Below are 21,034 nucleotides of genomic sequence, written 5' to 3' on the forward strand. Positions count from 1 at the left end.
AGATAGTGTAGCTTTGCATATTGCCTTCTACAAACATAAGGATAATGGTATAAATGCCAATTCTTAGGAGCCCCAGATTGACTATCAGTGTTCTTATTTGAAGATTAAGGACCAGATTCATCTCTTTGATGGGATCTATTCATTCATGCGGATGAAAAGGGTGAACTCATCTCCATTCATTAAAGAAAGCTCTGAAACCAGCTAACACTAAAGTGCTGCTTTTTGCTCGTCACGAGGTAAAAAGAAGAAAAGAAAAAACCCTGTGCATTGTATTCATTGGAACTGAGCTCTACTTATGACATCTGTTTGCAGTTTAGCAAGACTATTTTCATTTAGATAATCTGTATTGGTTAAAGAAGATAAGGAGCAGGCCAAACATTCTGCATGTTGTCTCATTGCAGGGGGCAGTCGAGGTTCACTGGTGCACATTCACGGTCCCATTCTCCATATTTTTTATTTGAATGATCTCTGCACTCTACTCCTCTGCTAATGAAGTTTATTTGTGTCTGATGTATTGTCCTATTTTGAGGGATCCATTGGGTCCGTGCCATTTATAGTGTTTTACCGTTTGGACTGAAGTGCTCAGGCCACTGAGTCGTGACTTGAGTCATATTATATGCTCATGTTCATTTGTAATGAGCTTAGTCATCCAGAAATGCAGTTTGCAGTAGCAAAGGTTACAAATGCTTTCTATGGGGAACATTACAAAGCCTGAATGCAGATCTGAGTCATTAAAAGACACTTTATAGGCTGTAGTTTAAGCAAATGGCAACTTTGTCATTAGGGAAGATGCACTTCATATATAATTGTGTTTTGTTGTTGTTTTTTTTTCTTTAAAGTGGAAGATAATTGCTTATGGACAGCATTTTCTTAGGCCTGAAAATGAAAATGTTTAGTCAGGCGAGCTGATGAAAATTCAAGGGCTCATTTGGATCATTTGAGTAGAAGAAGTGAATGTCAAAGCAACAGGAAAAGGTGTCGGGCTGTAAAAGTTTCGCTCTTCCTCTTTGCACTACATATGCTCAGTTGTTGCTTGTTACTAAGCCTGTGTGTTTGACAGAGTGCGACTGTTTGTCTATTCTTAGAGAGAAACCATGTAAGCCAGCAGATGGCCTGGGGCTGGCATGGTCATAGTACCCAGGAGGCATTTGGCTTTAGACCCAGAGGATGTCATTAGAGCTAATTTGCATTCTGCCATTCAAGAATCTATTGATGCAGTCAGGTTAAGGGAGGTCAGTGCAATGGTGGGCAAGTGATGAATCATGAAAACATTTGCAAATACAGGCATAAATCTATCCAAACACTTTAAATCCATTTCTGTATTGGGTTTCTTGAGGACACCAGTGCAGCTCCTGATCGCCTCGATTCACAGAAGTTTCACAGTACAACACAGACTGAACACTAATACGGACTGTGAAGGCTGTATTTGCTGGATAAAATGTACTATGACTGGAAAAAAAGCCTATTTTGTTTAGGAAAATAATACAGCCCTGACTAAACTGATTAACTCTGACTGATGAAGAGAACAAGGACATGCTTTTCTCATTTTGGTTTTTGCTATTTTGTTGTATAGAAACACTGAGTATCACAGTGTGGTTTATCATCTAATAGTGACAAAAATACGCCAAAAACCACTGAACACCCTTTGTTGCCGATTGCCCTCACATTTTAGTTCAGACATTCACGGCTCACAAATAATGATCTCTACATCAGCCTGAGCAGCGGTGGGATTTAATAAAGACATTTACTCAAAAACTGTACTTAAGCACCATTCTGAGGTACTTCTTCACTTGAATACTTCCATTTTATGCAACTTTTTTCTACTGTATTACATCCCATACGGTACTTTTCACTTCTCTGCATTTATCTGACATCTGTAGTTGTTTTAAAGATGAAGATTTGACACAATTGTTATATAAATCTTTAAAAGAGCAATACTTCTTAAATTATTAAACTGTTTTTTTGCTGAACTTTTTGTCGTCTTTGCACAGTTAATATAATAACTTTCTTTCTACTTATAAGTCTTGGCATTTATTGCACATTTTAATAGCCATATATATAATTTTTTTATTTTTTACTTGAGGAAATGACATGAAGTTGCCTCGTCCGGCCTCCCTGTATTGAGTATTTGTAATCTTATAGCATTTTATGTAGCAATATATCCGTCAGAACCAAACCCATACTTTTATCTCTGTACTTTAACTACATCTTTTATTTAAGTGGGATTTTTCATGCATGACTTTAACTTGTACTGGAGTTTGTTTTTTTTCTTTTACTTAAGTATTGGATCGAAATGCTTTTTCCAACACTGATCCTCAGCTACGCTTTGTTTAGTGCTAATAAGCTAATGGTATTATGCCAACATATCCAGCTGGAGACTGTGGCCTCAAATTAAAACCACCCACAGTGCTAGATGGACTGAAACAGGTGGTTATTAGTAACACTTTTCCCAGGAAAAAGTCCCTGAGAACCATGTTTTTTTTTTTTTTCTACTGTAAAGCAAAGTCGGTACTACAGTGTAATAAAAGCTGGAAAACTGATACTCTTGGTAAAAAAAAAAAAATAAAAATCTTGTACAACCTCCCATCATCTCACTCTCTCCATGTCATGTCCATGTCTGTTGGCTTGGGTTAAAAGTAAGATATCATAAAATATTCCACTGTCATGCCTGCATCTTTTATATTAATATCACCAACAGGCATGATGTTGGCAAGTTCTGGTTTAAAATGGCTTATATGCTGCAAACACTCCTTTATGACATGTGAGACAAACAGTCATTGGGACATAGAGCCGACATATTTTAGTTCTACTATCACTGGCTGCTCACCAAGGTAGAGATGAAGCTGGGAGTCTGTTTCAGGTCTATACGTCTGTGGTTTAGATGTCTGTTACTGCAGACGTTATGCAGACGACACCACACATTTCTGACTGAGAACAGGAAATGTTGTCTCCTCCTCCACTGTCACCAGTTACTGCAAGCACACACAGCACATTTGGCAAAGTTTAGGTGTATTTACGTTTGCTCTTTGCACCAGCGCTCCTCCTTATATTGAGGTAAGCAGTGATTTATTGTTGGCAACTCTGGTTCCTAACAAGCTCATAATTTTGCAACAAGTTGACACATTTAAGTCTGAATATGTTGAGTAATCAGGGTGTCCCTTTTTTGGGCATGTTACTAAGAAAGTGCTGAAGCAATGAAGCATTAATACAGTATTTTGCTGTAGATGGGTGGCAGTACTTATCTATTTTATTGGTTACTTGAGAGTTGTATGTATGTTTCTGTCTGTGAGGATCAGTGAAAGAAGAAACCTGTGTTTAACATTACAACAATATTTGCACAGGTCTTCCTGCTAGACAGGTTTTTAGGATACAGTGTATTAGTCAAACACCTTGTTGTACTGTTTAATATACACATTGCACGCTCATAAATGTGAATTTCAAGTCTTGGGTATCCGGTTTCACACAGGAAATGAACAGCTCTGATCAGTATCTTCTATGGTCTTCACACTTGTTTTCTGCTGCCTTTGCATTTGTGTTGCGAAGCGAACCACCGCCTTTTTCAGCCTCTAAATTCTGTTAACAATTTTAGTTGAAATGCACACACTGGCCACTTTATTAGGTGCACTCGTTCAAGTGCTCATTAATGTGAATAATGATGGCTAATCATGTGTTTGTAATTTAACCCGTTTAGACATACAGGCATAGTTCAGATGATCTGCTGAAGTTCTGACTGACCATCAGCATTGAACGTGGCATAGTTGTTGGTGCCAGATGAGCTGAGTATTTCAGAAACTGCTGATCTGTTGGGATTTTCATGAAGAATCATTTTTGGGGTTTACCGAGAATGGTCTGAAAAAGAAAAAAATATTGGGTGAGCTGCAGAAATATGTTGTTGGTGTCAGCGTAGAATGGACAGATAGGTTTGAGATGATAGAAAGGAAACAATAACTCAAATAACCATTGGTTACAATCCAAATATGCAGAAGAGCATCTCTGAATGCACAACACGTCACAGCTTGAAGGAGCTGAGCTTACAGGAGCAGCATGTGCACTTATCGGCCCCTTTATCAGGTCCGCCAGGCAAGGTTATAATAGTTTTGGATTTTTCATCATAGTTTAGTTTTATTTAGTTTTGACTTTTTTTTTCTCTAATTCAGTTAGTTTTGATTAGTTTTTAGAGCAGGTTTGTTAGTTTTTATTAGTTTTCGTTATTTTCTAAATGCTTAGTTTTAGTTTAATTTTGTCGTATCTTTTCTCTTCTTCGCTGTCGTATTCAAATAAATCCCAGACAGGACTCTGCTGCTTTTTCCCAACTTTAGTCTCCATGTTTCCAGGTAGTGGGGACGAGAAGACGACTGTAAACGACAAGTGACGAGAAGTGACGAACTGTTAACTGTCATATGGTGCCAGCAGCTAAAATTGCTCAAGGGAAATAAATCGATTTTATATCAGTCCGACATTGACAAAGACGAAAACGAAGGGAATTTTATCCATAATTTTTATATGTTTTAGTTAGTTTTATAAGCACACAATACAGTTTCAGTTAGTTATAATTTTTTTTCTTTTAATTATAGTTTTTATTTATTTCAGTTAACGAAAATGTTTTTACAATTCTAGTTTTTGTCATTTAGTTAGTTTTCGTTAATGATAATAACCTTGCCGCCAGGCACTAGTAAAGTGCACCTAATGAAGGGGATGTGAATGTATCATACTGTATCTATTGCTGAATGATTAAATCACAGTACACCAAGGACTCCTGCAGACACCCCTTGAGACACCATGAAAAGATGAAAATTCAGTTTCTTCTGTTCTGTGCATTCCATAGGGTCAGAGGTTAATCTGAGCCACAGCAACATGTCTGAATCCACCAAGCCCCATCACCCCAACCCACAAGGTAAGGGGGAGAAGAGCCATGGCAGTGACTTCAGCTATGTGGGCATCGACGCCATCCTAGAGCAGATGAGGAGGAAGGCCATGAAGCAGGGCTTTGAGCTCAACATAATGGTTGTTGGTGAGTATGACATGAAACGGTTTATGTGAGCATTAAAGGGGTCATATTTTGCTTAACTCACTTTTATTAGTCTTTGGTTCATTTATTTATTTGTGTTTTTGGATCCTAATAGTTCATTCAGTTTGAATTTGAACCCTCCAGGTGCTGCAAATCTATCTTTATATTCATTTTGGCAAAAATTGAGTGGATTTCTACAACCTGTTTTAATTCCTTCTTAATTTGTTACATTTTATAACTAGTTATATCACAACATTTGCACATATAAGGTAAAGACTTCCGATGAACATTTCTCAGAGTACGACATAATTGTTTGTCAGCAGCAGTGGTTGTAGTCCATACTGAAAATATGTCCAAACTTGGAGCCGATTACCTCAAATGTTCAGTTGTTGGTTGAACGGGACAGAGCAGCACAGCCAACAACCTGGAGGGGGTGGAGCGTGAAGTGGGTCATTTGTATTTAAAGGGCCAGCGATTCAAACCACCTTCCTGTTGTCATTACTCAGAAATAGGGTTGAAGATGGACCTGTGGAGTTGAATTAATGAAGAATTCAGATCCAAGCATAGCATTTACAGTTTATGTAGACCACAGGGAAATGTTTTAAAATGCATAATTCCATTTTAAAAAAAAAACAAAAACAAAATATCACTCCTTTAAATAAATGCTATGGAATCCTAAATGAATACAAAAAAAACCCCTGCTCCATCTATGAAAATTTTCCCTTTCTTTTGACCTCAGATTATCCCTTCAAAATAAATTGGTGTGATACAAAATGCATTCACATCAATATGAAGTCCATTAGAGTATATAAACCTCTGTTAACCTTAAATCATTTATCATATCTGAATTATGTTGTCATGGCTGTGATACAGACTGAACTTTACTGGCACAAAGTTTTCATTTTCTTATTTAACCATAAACAAAACCTTTTGACCAGACATTAATCCCTCTTAAGGTAGCATCTATTGTGGTGCAAATTGTAAAAGTGGAAAAAATAAATTGGGAATACTAAATATTTGCATGGAAATGCAAATATTTGGGTGACACGGTGGTGCAGTGGTTAGCACTCGTGCCTCACAGCAAGAAGGTCCTGGGTTCGATTCCAACACCAGTCGACGGGGGGTGGGACCTTTCTATGTGGAGTTTGCATGTTCTCCCCGAGTGCGCGTGGGTTCTCTCCGGGTACTCCGGCTTCCTCCCACCATCCAAAGACATGCACTGATAGGTTAATGGGTTAATCTAAATTGCCCATAGGTGTGAATGTGAGAGTGATTGTTTGTCTCTATATGTTCAGCCCTGCGATGAACTGGCGACTTGTCCAGGGTGTACCCCGCCTTCGCCCCTATGAAGCTGGGATAGGCTCCAAGCGACCCCCGTGACCCTAGTGAGGATAAAGCGGGTTCAGAAAATGAATGAATGAATGAGTGGAAATGTGTACCATACTATAAGAATACTGCTGCGACTTGACATTGAGTCCTATTATGCCTTCATGTTAGATTTAGATAAAACTCTTCTGAAATTTTCTGATGTATCCAAGATCTTATGAGGCTGTAATTGCTTCCAAATTTTTTTTTACATTTACAGCAATTATTGACTACAAAAACAGCAGATGGAATCCATTTTAAAATTTATAAATTTAGTTTGCAACATCACATCAAATGCAGAACAAAGCGTGTGGCTGAACACAATGGTTTGCACATCTATTTCCACTGACACATAAAACAGGACATTGTTTGCAGTATGCTTAGTTTGCACATTCTATAATCTAGAAACAAGATTTGTATTCTTCACCTTCATTACATTCATCATAAAACCTTTTCTAAATGTGCTTTGATGCCGGAGTAAAAAGCTGAGAAGTGGAAAACTGTTTGACTGTCAACGTCTACATCTGTTGTTTTGTTAACAATCACCAGCGTGATGCATCTCTGAGTAAGCCTTTTTTTTTTTAACAGATCCATTATGTAACAAACAAATACGTACACACACACACATGCTTGAGTGGATAAAAGGGGGTTGTCAGACTGAGAAAGCAGCATAATGACGGTGATTTCTCTGACAAGCTGAAGCACAGCCTCCTTAGGGAGCACTCACTCGTCTTCAGAGATCTGCAATACACTGCCAATTAGGTGCTACCATCAAGTCTGTGAGCGCATACACACATGCAAACACTTGTTCTTGCATTCATGCGGGCACACATAATATATTCATATATATATTAAAAAAAAAGTTTATTTATCTTCAAAGAAAGGAAAACATGTTGCGTAAATATAAAAAAAAATGTTATCGTGTCTCATTTAAACTTTTAAAGCCGTGGTGTTTTTGTTTGTTTTTTACTTTCATGTTGGTAGGTGTAGATTGCACTTAGTTTTATATTTCTCCCTGAAGGCCAGTATTTGTTGGTTTTAGCTCGATTGCATGTTATCACAGCTCCATGGAGACAGCGCGTGGCATGACTAACACAGGTTTGTTGCATACAGACTGGTCCTATGAATAAAAGAGGAGGTGTGCGGATTTAGAGATGTAAGCAAAGCAAAGAAGTGGACGGTAAAGTTTTAGTTGGAGAATAATCACACAGCGGTATAAGTCAGCGAAGGTTTATTTGTAGGAATAAACAAATGAAATTATCTTACACCCACAGCTTCTTTAGTATTCCTCAGATACCTGCTCAGTTTTCATTATTGTTGCAGGCAAAATTCACATTTCAACACAAACGTGTATCCACATGTATCGCTCCAACACCTTGAGGATAAAACTTGTGTCAAGAGATGATATAATGCTGTGTTGTGAAATAATACCAGTTGAACACAATAAAAGTTTACAGCTGAGAAGAACAATGCTGAGTTTAGACACGCAAAAACTGATTTTTGATTGCTGTGGGGATGAAAATACAACAAATGACCTTTGTTACACATTAGTGTAGCAGTGTATCAGGTTATTCCTGTTAATGTGTTGGCAAATATTTGCTTACAACTCAACTCCTAATTCTCACCATAGGATTAGCATTAGCTTCGTGCCTTAAATTTTGATAATAAATGATGTTTATTAAATGTTTTGTTTTTTTTAGGCTCTCATGGAGTAAGAGTATTAACAATTTTTTAAAAAGTATGTTGAATGAGCTTTCTCGGATGGACTACATTAGATGTCTGAGGGTGAAGTGCAGCCTTCAAGAAACTGCAGAAGCAAAGAGTGAAAAGTTTCAGCTGTAGAGAATCACAAGAATGCAACACTGTCCAGGCCTCGCATGAGAAATAAAAGGGACCATGCAATTCTTATAAAATTTCTTTTGGCGAAGAGAGTTGACACTTGGATGGTCAGTAAGGACGTGAAAGGTTAGAACAGCTGTGGTCTTGGCTCCATCCCTCGGGGTCTGCTCTATGAGATGCATTTGCCTAATTCCTGCCCTCGGCCACCTGACCTTTTGATTCCCACCATGCACAGGGGCAGATAAGGTGTCTTGGTGGTGTGTGTGTGCATGTGACACACAGAGAGAGAGCAAGAGAGAGGAAAAGTGTGAGTATCTGCCAGTGGGTGAACACAGGAGATTGAAAAGACGACACATATAACTGTGAGTAAAAGAGCAAATGTGAGTGTGTGACAGTTGCAGAATGCTGTGAAAGGCTGCCTTAAGTGTTGCATGGGGCTGGCAGCCTGGCAACGTTCCACACACCACAGTGGGTCCCCGCAGGGTTTGTGGACAGGGGGTGGTGGACAAATGTGGAAGGAACCAGCGAAACAGACTCAGTGGTTAGTATATACATGTGAATATGTGCATTCACTATTAAACCGCATAGATACAGACCCTTAATATTTCATCTGTTTTACTAACCAAACTAAAATGAAATGCAGATTTTATCATTGTGTTTAACTTTGAAACTAAAATGCATAACAGTGGAACCTCTCAGCTGTTATTGCAATTGAGCATAAAATACAATATGTGATTTTATGGGCTTAATAAATAATGAAAACAATCAGTCAGTTTTTTATTTTTATAGTGCTACATCATAACAAAAGTTACCTCATGACACTTTCCATTTAGAGTTGGTCTAATATATTAGGTAGTGTTGTAGTACTCCAGACTGGTCTTGGTCTCAAGACTGCTTTTTTAAGGTCTTGGTCTTGCCTCGGTCTCGGGTGCTTTTTTACTGGGTCTTGTCTCAGCCTTGGACTGTGTGGACTGTGTGAGACCGGTCGAGACCACCGCTGTTCACTTATTTGCTCACACCACTGATTAGAGTGGAAAGGGATGTACTTCAAAGCAACCAGTTATTGGTTGGTTGATTTGTTTCCCATGGTTCCCCAGCAATGGCTGCATACAGACACAACGCATGAGTAACAACATTCCCCCCATCCCCTCCCTCACGCATGCGGTGAGAGTGAAGGACAACCAGGAGAAGGTGTTAACATGTCCGGCAGCAGTGATGTCTGCAAACTTGTTAATAATAAAGTCTGGTTTCCAAAACCACAAAGAATACATCTGTAAAACGACATGTAAAGCCAAACTGAACCAAAAACCAGGACAAAAAAATAAGGCATATATATTCATGGGTTTGTTTTGGATTGTGAAGATGTTTGAGTGTTTTGTCATTGCATTTTATTCAGGCTTGGTATGTTCCCATCATTTTAATGCTGTAATCCTGTGAATGAAACAGCTGCTGTTTGGTTGATGGATACTCAATTTTAGACACAGTAAAGATAACTAAGTATTAACATTTTCCTGCATTGTGGTGCTTTGAAGAAAGTGCAGAGACTGTTTGTCACGGTTACTGCAAATCAGTCTTAAAATAGAGAATTCTTACTTTGTTCACTCTTCTAATAATTTTTCATTGTATGTACAGTCTTGGTCTTGACTTGGTCTTGACCCTTACAACACTAACAATAGATATAAAGATCTATTCTATTCTATTCTATTCTATTCTATTCTATTCTCACTCTTTGTTTCCAAAATGCCTCAGAGATGGTTTTTACTTAATTTCTCTCAACATTGATTTTGTTTTTGTTTGTTTGTTTTTTTTATCCATGACTAGGACTTTAAATGTTCTACCTCTGCATTTCTAAACTATTTTTTGTGCTCTGACTGTAAATAATCACTTTCTACCACAACTGGCCATCTACTGTCTTCACATCTCACCCCAGGAAGAAAAATCCACCATTAAACTCCAAGAAAATAGTTCTCGGTCTTTAATGGTTAAAACAGAGCAGACGGAGGCATCAGTATGACTTCAGCAGCATCAGCTTTACCTCAGTTTGACTCAGTTGGACTCTAAGGGAAATAAAATGGTATAAAGAATGTTGAAAGTAATACAGATGATGATAAATCTAGACTTGCATTCTGCTGACCTGTGTCTGTTGCTTGAAGATCAAACTAAAGGTTTTCATTTAAGTACACAGAACCAGTCTACATCTGTAATGTCCAGCAGAACCATGTAAAGATGTAGAAAAAACTCCAGAATTCCTGTGCTGAACACAGTGATGTATGTTTGAAGAGGTTAAAATGACAAATGAATGTTTTTCCTCTGTAGATGATGTGCATATATGTGTGTGGTCTTACCATACATCTGTCCTTTTGGCCTCTACATCTTGCCCGTCTGACCCTGCAGCTGCACTGTTGTTACGGTCCATTTACACACACATGCACACATGACATTATGGCTGATGTCATGTGCACATTGGGTTTTTAGTGAGAAAACCTGAAAAGGAACCTTTGTGGTCCAGCTGAATGAGAATGTTGTGTTCTACCAGTTTTACCTTGTGACCGTCCAGGATGAAATAAATAAATAAATAAATAAACAAGTGGTGCCAGGCACAACAAACCCCGCCCCTCGCATGTGTTGTAGCTTAGTTTGGCATCGATCCAGCCAGACATTTGAAATATCTCCCATTATAAGTAAATGGGAGAAAAAAAAAGATTTGAAAAATTCATAAAAAATTGTAGCTTTGACCTACTTTTCCCACAATGTAATGAGATCTATTCTGGGTCACTGGCAATCTATAAACGTAATTTGGTATGAATTCAACCAATAGTTTTGCTGCTAGAGCGTTAACAAACAAACAAACTAAACCAAAAACAACTGGTGCCAAGCACAACAAACCCCGCCCCTCACACGTATTGTAGCTTATTTTGACATCGATCTAGCTGATGTCATCATGCCTATGCGTGTGATGTCAGCATATCAGTTGCCTCTATATATGTGCCAAGTAAACTGAAACAAAATTGATGTTTTTGTAGACATTTGTAAGTAAATGGGAGAAGAAAAAATAGTTTAAAAAATTCATCAGAAATTTGAACTTTGACCTACTTTTCCCAGAATGTAATCACATCTATTCCGGGTCACTAGCAATGTATAAACCAGATTTGGCATGGATTCAACCAACAGTTTTGCTGCTAGAGATATGAGAAATTTTGCCCATTATAAGTAAATGGGGGAAAAAATTAAATAAATTCATAAAAAATTGAAACTTTTACCTGTTTTTCCCAGAATGCAATGAGATCGATTCTGGGTCACTGGCAATCTATAAACCAAATTTGGTAAGAATTCAACCAATAGTTTTGCTGCTAGAGTGTTAACAAACAAACAAACCAAACCAAAAACAATACCCTTTTCCTCCCCATTTTGGGTAATAAATATGCACCTAGTTTCTCCTGACAGTTGGATGTTTGTCTTCCTGTTCAGGGCAAAGCGGCCTGGGAAAGTCCACTCTGATGAACACGCTGTTTAAATCCAAGGTGAGCCGCAAGTCGGTTCAGCCCATCCCGGAGGAAAGGATCCCCAAGACCATCGAGATCAAGTCCATTAGTCACGGTGGGTTTATTCTCTTACTCAGTGACAGTGTGTTTCCTCCATCTGCTTAGGATTTTCTTAGATTTGTCCTCTCTCTCTCTCCCCTTTTGCTCCTTATTTGCCACAAATCCAAGTGGAAGACTGATACAGATATTGATTTTTCACTTCCTGAATGAAGGCTTGATGCAGAAACGTATTGAAGTGTAGCTGTTTTTATTGGTCTAACTTCACCCATGCAGTGACGATAAAAGCATTTTACTGTTATAGTGCCTTAGAATTCACTGTTGTTTCCTGAATATGGTGTTTCCTGTTGCTCTATACATTTTTCGTACTGTGTGCCTGTGTTAAAGAAGCACCAACTACTCTGTTCTTCAGATATTGAAGAGAAAGGCGTGAGGATGAAGCTGACAGTAATCGATACTCCTGGCTTTGGGGATCAGATCAACAATGAAAACTGGTGAGCTGAGGGGTTTTTAGATGGAAAAAAAAAATCAGCCTTTTGTTTTTATTGAACAAAATTGTACTGACAATGGAATGCACGTTATTATTGTTCAACCAATGTATTTTTTTTTATTTAAAGAGTAGAAAGCAAAGTTATACAATAATGGTATGAGAAGGGTATGAAGCCACATATTTTAGAAACAGTAGAGAGGAAAAAACTCAATTAACAAAAGTTACCCTTAATATACCCTTAATATATGACAAGATTAGATAATCCTTTATTAGTCCCACAGTGGGGAAATTTACAGTGTTCCAGCAGCATAAGGGATAGTATTAAAAGTAAAGATTAACCCATAAAGACCCAGTACTACTTTTGTGGCAGCTCCCAAATGATTTTTTCCTCTATATTTAACCTTTATTAAGTGATTTATCACCATTTATTGTAATATTATCTTCTTTATTTTGCATTTTTCAGTAAAAATCAGGTGTTTTCCTATATTTAATTCACTGATTATGTATATGTTCATAAAAGATCAGATTAAAGTTGAGGGTTATTATATCAGAAACAGAAAAAAACTGAAGAAAAAGTGACTTTTTCAGCAAATCTATCATTAACTGAACATAAACCCAGTGAGTCCATCCACTGTCGTTGATCCAACTACATGGGTTTTTACTGGTGAATCAATGTTGTAGAAGATGACAGTGTTTCCACGGTAACTACAGAGCCTCTGAACATCCAAATGGGTCATATCTGATGACTATGAAAAGATGACAAACTGCATTTTACGACAATTATTTATACTTATTAATAAGTTTAGTGGTTCAGAAGTTATTAAACAATTTACATCAGTAGATAATTTTGGTTGATCCTGGATGTTTGGAACTTTATGGGTTAAAGTAAACATATAAAAAGTGTAGCAACACACATTAAAAACTGTATTAATAAATAAATACAGAAAAATACATAAATGCAAAGTAGGGACCGTATTCTTAGTCATATAGCTACTTAAGGTTTTTGCATATTTTCCTTCATTCCAGCTAAATAGATGCTTATTCACTTAACCCTTTGGGGTCTGAGCCTATTTTGGCTTTTTGTTTTTGAGTACTTTTAATTTTGCCTTTATATACTATATAAAGAAATGTTTACCATACCCATGTTTGGTATCTTTTTTTTTTTTAGCACAACTTCATCTATCTCATCTGTCCATTATTTTTTCACTTTAACCTACTATATCAACACAAAAGGCCAAAAAACACACAAAAAATATAAAATCTAATTTGAAAAATTTGTATAAATTATTGCATAAATAACACAAAGATGCTGAACGAACCTTTTCAGAGACTTTAAAAGTGAATATTGGTTCCAAATATTAGGTATATAAAATCAAAATTGTAATAAATTAAAACTATACTTAAATATTTGACATAAAAGCATATCTTTACATAGGCGTTTTCTCTGGTTTTCTCCCCCACCCCACCCCTGGTCCTCCCAGGTTCCACATCCAGTTCAGGTGGGGGTCATTCTCACCCTCACCTGTAATGCTAATGCTGTCTGTGGATTAGAATCCACAGATTCAGGCAGTTTTTTCCATTTTGAAAAAGGACAAAAAAATGAGTATGATATGGTCAGAAATATAACACCCGCCCCACCTCATTTTCATACTTTTATTCACATTTGTTTGCTCTGGTGTTTCAAGTCTGCACTTTTGAATGCAGTTGTCCCCAGTGGTCTGCGTGACTGACCTCCGACACTACGACGTGTTGAAAATGTCATGTGATTCAGTCACGGGGCTGTGACTGTGGGCCCCTAAGGGTTGAAATCCAGTGTGTGGGCTTTATAGTTTTACCAACATATTTAATTAAAAACTGTAAAGATTCTAATGATATTTCCTCATCACTAAAAAGTCTAAATGATAAATCAGAAACCATCACATAGAGTCACTGCAGAAGCCTGAGTAAGTGCTTTGACTTTGAGATCATTTGCTGTACCTCTCATGCCAAAAACTTGTGTTTCCTTTTGGTAGCTGGCAGCCGATTATGAAATTCATCAATGACCAGTATGAAGCATATCTGCAGGAAGAAATCAACATCAACCGGAAGAAGAGGATCCCAGATTCGAGGGTGCACTGCTGCATATACTTCATACCTCCCACTGGCCACTGGTGAGATAACGCATCAAAAAACACTCCTCTGTGATTCACTGGCCCACATTATGTCCCTCATCCCCCCTCCGGTTTCTCCCACAGCTGCACAGATGAAACAGGTCTACTGGGAATCTCCCTCACCTATTGTCTGTCCACAGCTCTTTAACCACATGCATCTGCAGCTCTTTTTATTCTTCTCCCACTGTAGTGACCACATGTGGAACTCATTCCCTCCACAAAGACGCTCAAGTATCACTTCAGGAGTCAGGTTTCATAGGGACGTTGAACTCCACTGTTCCCACAGTTGAAAAAGATAGGGAAACAATTATCAGCCCGTAAAAGAGACTGAATACGCCAATTTTATAGAATTTAAGCCATGATACCTTAGATGTAACTGAGTCACACTTAATGTTGTTCATGATCTGGTCTAGGTTAATGAGTCTGTTACTGTTAGAAAAGTTCATTTGGAACCCAAGCAGGAAAAAATAACATAGTAGTTGGTGTGAAAGATGGAAATGCTGAAGTTACAATAGTCTAATGATGCTGTAATTTGGCAAAAAGTGTGTTTGAGTAAATAAATGTAAGAAATGGTTTGTGGAAACACTAGTGTATATTCATCTAAATGTTCTTGCACTATTTTGGCTGCTGCTCACACAACCAGGTGGAAGCTTTTTTGTGTTATTTACATGACGTTTGCTTTGGCACACTTTACTAATGTGGCCATAATACAAACCATGTTTGTTCTGCTGCTTTGTTAGTTATTAGGGTCCTTTCCTCCAGGTTCACTCTGTAATTGGTCAAATTTAACAGTGATGAGTGGTGTGTCCTCGTATGCACTGAGTGTCAAGGAGGACACACAGGCAGACGTGTGGTTTAGTTCAACGTGTGCATAATAATGTAGTTAACAGAGGTTGTTTAGTAGGGTATTGTATTGCACAAACGCAGATAAAGACACACAAAAAAAGACTCTCCTGCCTTCATTGTCATCACTCACTTACCCATATAAATGTGATAGTGTGTATTATATAGTTCCATAGATGGTAGTGGTTTCTGTTATTTGTACTAACTGTTGTTGTACAGCCACTGTTAATACTTGTATTTGTAGTCGTAGTATTAACAGTTATGGACCTTTATTCTGGTTTTTAGTAATTATACTAACACTAGCTGAACTTTTGACAGTTCTAGTTCAGATTTCTGTGCATCAGCTGCATCCATATGTGTCCCCTTACTCCCCCCCCCTTCTCCCCCTCTCCCCCAGTCTATCTCCATTTCTCTCTCTTTTTCTCCTCCTTTACCCTCTCTCTTTAACCCCAACTGGTCAAGGCAGATGACCATCCCCCAGCAGTCAGGGTCTGCTCCAGGTTTCCGCCTCTTAAAAGGAAGTTTGTCCTCACCACTGTCACCACTCACAAGTGTTTGGTCCTGGAGCATTCTGTTGGGTTTCTGTAAATTGGCTTAGAGTCTGGTTTCGACCGACTCGATATGTAAAGTGTCATGAGATAACTTTTGTTATGATTTAGCGCTATAAAATATATATAACAGGATGGGGAAGCAAAATTTACAATGAACATTTAGTTGTTTTTTCTCAGCAGGCACTACATCAATATTTTTGAAACCAAACATATATTGATGTCATAATCATACCTAACACTATTATCCATACCTTTTCAGAAACTTTTGCCCATATGAGTAATCAGGAAAGCAAACGTCAAAGAGTGTGTGATTTGCTGAATGCACTCGTCACAGCAAAGGAGATTTCAAAAATAGTTGGAGTGTCCATAAAGACTGTTTATAATGTAAAGAAGAGAATGACTATGAGCAAAACTATTATGAGAAAGTCTGGAAGATACTATTAAAGAAGAATGGGAGAAGTTGTCACCCCAATATTTGAGGAACCCTTGCGCAAGTTTCAGGAAGCGTGTGAAGGCAGTTATTGAGAAAGAAGGAGGACACATAGAATAAAAACATTTTCTATTATATAAATTTTCTTGTGGCAAATAAATTCTCATGACTTTCAATAAAGTAATTGGTCATACACTGTCTTTCAATCCCTGCCTCAAAATATTGTAAATTTTGCTTCCCCACCCTGTATATATATATTATATAATATAGAAATAAAATTTGATTGATTGACTGAAAAAACATCCATGTGCTTAAACTGTAAACATATGTTGCATTCTCTAACCATCTGACCACATATTTTGATGACCACTCCATCAACTGTTGCTTCGAACGTCTGCTCACCAGTAACTCAACAGTTGTCTACTTAGATGTTATTCCCTGTGAGTGAGGGGGTGATAAGTGCGTCTGTGGGTCCCACTGTTTGACAGACCCCCTCATCATCTGCTCATGTCACCACAGCTGCTCCTTTCGAGAACATTCACGTTAAAGTAATGCGGTGGACCGAAGTGGGCAGTGGGCATGTTGACACTCGTGTCCTGAATGTGTTTCGTATCAGTTTGTGTACAGCTGCACATGAGTCGCTCCATTCCTCTGTGGGGACCCCTTACCACATAACATCCAAACCTCTGTTCTCTGTCTTACACAGGGAATCAGTGTCGTTTCCTTCTCTTACATTACATTTTCAGACATGATTGGAATAAGAAACCTGTATTTATAACACTGCTGCCTGTACACATGCACACTGTTACCCATTTGTCTAATCGCTAATGCTAGGTGCTGTGTATCTTAGGATGAGGAAAATGTAGAGACCAAATTTCCCTACTGAGAAAATAAATTGAGTTCATCTTAAAACTAACCTTTAACATTTGTCAGAACTTCATGACTGCTGTTTCACTGTGTGATATGAGCTTAATGTAATTCCAATATAGGCCATTTTAGGTCTCAATCACAATACATGTGACAATACAGCAAATTTTCTTTAAATTTAATGCAAAAATGTTATGAGAAAAGCCCAAATAGAAAGACTGATCGTCTTAATGCACTTTGAAAGATATAAAAACTGTAAATACAGCTATAAAATGTGAATATGATCACACCTATCAGTGTAAAACCGGGGGAATGTATGAATGAATACAGATCTACCAAATGCAAACTTGCAAAACTTTTAAGGTTAAAAACTGTAGAATTATGAATAAAAATACATAAAGTAAGTAAAACATGAAGAATATGAGGTATTGTGCAAATCACTACAAAAATATGTTGAAAGAGTGCAATTTTGGAAATAAAATAAACAGCAGAGCGTAATATGACACAGCATTTTTCTGCCATAAGAGTCATCGTCCTGTTTTACAGTCTTACATGGAAATAACATCTTATTAAGAACGGCTAGATGCAAATATATGTCAGGAAGTGGTGTTTCTTTTTCTTATGGTCTGTAAGACAGCTGGAAGCAGGAGAGCAAAGGTTCTGACCCGGTGTGGAAATAAATATACAGTATATTTTGCACAGATTTTTAATGTCATAGTTAAATATAGAGGCTCAAGCTTAGACTTGGATCACAGAATACTTTTGCAGTCATATCCCCATTGCCTCAATGTGTTACTTTAGTGTTTTCCACAATCCTCCCACAGACTTTCCTGTTTCAAAGACCAGAGGCTTTTTTAAGTGCTGGAACAAATCTAAAAACTTAGAGCATTATTCTCTTTTTGTATATTTTCCCTTTTTTCACACAGTAAAGTCAGTTGAAGTTTAATTTAGGGCCTGTGACCAATTACGCAGACACAGCGCCAAAAGCCTCTGGACGCCTCTGCCGTATGACCACAGTCCAAGAATGACATGCAGGAAAATGATGACAGAACGTCCCTGGTAGCTCGTACAGGCCACTGTCGTTGGACATTGGAGATAGTGTTTTTCAGATTGTCTTTTTACTTGAAGCATCTTAAACAGCACTTTGTATTTATCATGGCTCTAATGTAATTTGTGTGTCAGCAATTTGCTTTTAAGTTGCTTCTGTGGTTTCAGCTGGATGAACAGTACTCAGTGAAGCAGAACATACTCTTGGCATCAGCAGCCATTTCCGATAATGGCAAAGTCACTATTTTCCCTCTGGGTAGTTTGCTGTTTCCTCATTTAACATGTCTTCTAGAGAAAAGGAAGGCTGCACTTTGACTCTTTAAACTCAGAACTGGTTTCAGATCTTTTACAGAAATAAGAGAGGGAAGGGAAGCATTTGGCTCTATTATTATTTTTATTATTTTTTTCCCACGTTTCGACCACAGAGTTTATCATGCTCAGTTTCTCTGTATGTGGCTTCCATTTCCTAACCACATAAGCACAATCGTGGGTGCATCTGTGCATGCATGTTTTTGTTCATGTAGCATATGTTCGTGTGTGCGTTACACATCTTTCAGGGTGTAAGTGTGCCCAGTCATGCAAATAATGTAGCTCACATGCCTATTTATACATTCATGCATCTGTATATACAATATTCTGTTTGTTATTATGGAATTGTCAATCATTATTGGATAAATGTTGGGACAAATCAACCATCATCCTTTTTTTTTTTTTTTTTTTTTTTTTTTAAATCTCTTGTTACTGCACCTCTCTGCATCCATATGACACATGCCACTTTTCCTCTCTGCGTGAAAAATGTATCGTGTGTGTGATGCTGTCATGCTTTGGTTGACTGCATGGCTTACTGTGTGATCTCTGTTTACCTCTCCCTTGGTCTATGTAACACATGCTCCCCTGTGTTTCATCATTTTCATTGTGACATGCCTGTCAGTCACCATGGAGAGTGGATCAGGCCTCTTCTCCAGCTGCCCCTGGGTGGCTGAACCAGGCTGGCCTGTCTTGGTCGGGGCTAATTGGAGGGCAGAACAGAGACAGCAGGAGAAGGGTTGTCTAGAGGAGCAACCATGGGTAACACCGAGAAAAGAAAAACAGACAATGCACAGCGAAGACAGGATGGGCTTAGACGCAAAGACCGCAACCATCACTGTATCAGCAGGAACAACTATTTTTTTCTTGTAAATATCACAGGATGATGAAACAATGTGGAGAATATACTTTTTTTTTTAATCCAAATCTGCTCTACAGTGGTAGCAGAATGTTTAAAATAAATGTTATAAAGCAAACAAAGAGTTGCTGTCACCAAGGTTTTGCTCTAACACTGATTTACTGTCTTACATTAAACAGAAACCAGAACAAGAAAGAAAAAAACATGCAGAAGGAGCAGTAAGCAGTGTAAATTCAGAAAGTAAGACGTCATTATTAGACTGTAAAGAACAGACCATGAGTGCCCTCTGGTGGTTAGTCTGTTTCACTGTAGATACTGCACATCTGTGAGGAATTACACTGGAAGAATAGACACTATCTCACACAGTACATACAGCTGTGATCCACCTCAATAATATCTACTTGGTTTTCTGTTGTTTCATGCATGCATTTGTATTTTTGTTACCTTGTTGCTCCTGTTACTGGTTTTTTGTTTTGTTCTTGTTTTGTTTTTGTTTTTTTTTGTTCATGCTGCCTTCATCTTGCTTTTCCACTGTTGTTTTTGAGCTACCCATTTCACATTTGTGTGTTAGATTGTTTGACGCTACATAATAACTGCTGCTCTTGTAATTCTTCTACTTGTTATTTTTTCCTCCTTAGCCATTGCAAATATGATGGTTGGATAAAGTTTAAAGAAAATACGACGGAAGAAAGCCTTTATCCAGGCATCAAATTATTCAGTTTGGAAACAAAAAGCTAGAAAGACGTTGCGATCCATTTCACAAAAATAAGTCAGTGTGACTCAGAGTTGAATTGTTCTCTATTCCAGTGTCTTCAAGGTGCAGCCAAACAACAGACTTGTATTCATGCATGAAATAAAGCTGTATTCTGTCATTTCTGTCCTTTTCCAGTCTGAGGCCCCTGGATGTGGAGTTCATGAGACGACTCAGTAAGGTGGTCAACATCGTACCTGTCATCGCAAAGGCTGACACACTCACCCTGGAAGAGAGGGACTACTTTAAACAGACGGTGTGTGGACAGAATACATGTGTGTGTATTTGTGGACATGCTTGGGAGTGTGGTTTTGGGATGAATGAGGCCTCTACTCAGTGTCTGAAAATACTTGTGTGTGTGTGTATAACATGTGACTGTGGTAACTTTTATGCATGTATTTTTTTAGATGTCCCTCCCATCACACCTGCAACAGGGCAGATGTTTAAAGTAAATGTTCGGGAGCATTTGCGGGTCAGACAGTGAGAGGATTTCCCTTATAAACACATGTTCTGTGCGAGTGCGCTGGCAACCACAGGTCAGCAAAGGAAAGAGCTGCCAGACACCACAAAGCGAAGCCATCTGGGCGTACCCACGTTTTACCTATCTGAGAAAAATCTGTATGTCTATTACAGTAACAATATGTGAAACGTTTATTTACCGAACAGCGACCTACACCTGCTCAGTTTGGCTCTTTTTCAAACCTCTACCCTGATGCCAACTGGGCAGACAGACCCTTCATTTACTTGTGAATTACTGGGTGATTACACAAGTTCAGAGACGTCTCTGCTGTGCGGTATAGATATGTACAGGGTGGGGAAGCAAAATTTACAATATTTTGAGGCAGGGATTGAAAGACAGTGTATGACCAATTAGTTTATTGAAAGTCATGAGAATTTATTTGCCACAAGAAAATTTACATAATAGAAAATGTTTTTATTCTGTGTCCTCCTTCTTTCTCAATAACTGCCTTCACACGCTTCCTGAAACT

General features: G+C 38.1%; 1 protein-coding gene across 6 annotated transcripts in view; it reads left to right on the plus strand.

The window, feature by feature from the left end:
• septin9b (septin 9b) overlaps positions 1–21,034 on the plus strand; it is a 124,790-nt gene that overhangs the window by 89,460 nt on the left and 14,296 nt on the right. For 5 of the 6 annotated variants that reach the window (XM_030137300.1, XM_030137308.1, XM_030137291.1 and 2 more), the window contains 5 exons: positions 4,826–5,011; positions 11,681–11,809; positions 12,164–12,245; positions 14,254–14,391; positions 20,184–20,301. In XM_030137300.1, the coding sequence (XP_029993160.1) occupies positions 4,826–5,011; positions 11,681–11,809; positions 12,164–12,245; positions 14,254–14,391; positions 20,184–20,301 (653 nt within the window). Of the gene's footprint in view, positions 1–2,964; positions 3,055–4,825; positions 5,012–11,680; positions 11,810–12,163; positions 12,246–14,253; positions 14,392–20,183; positions 20,302–21,034 lie in introns of those variants that run through there. The other variant, XM_030137329.1, reaches the window with a different exon arrangement.

This window comes from Sphaeramia orbicularis, chromosome 1 (assembly GCF_902148855.1).
Source record: "Sphaeramia orbicularis chromosome 1, fSphaOr1.1, whole genome shotgun sequence".
Classification (NCBI taxonomy): domain Eukaryota; kingdom Metazoa; phylum Chordata; class Actinopteri; order Kurtiformes; family Apogonidae; genus Sphaeramia; species Sphaeramia orbicularis.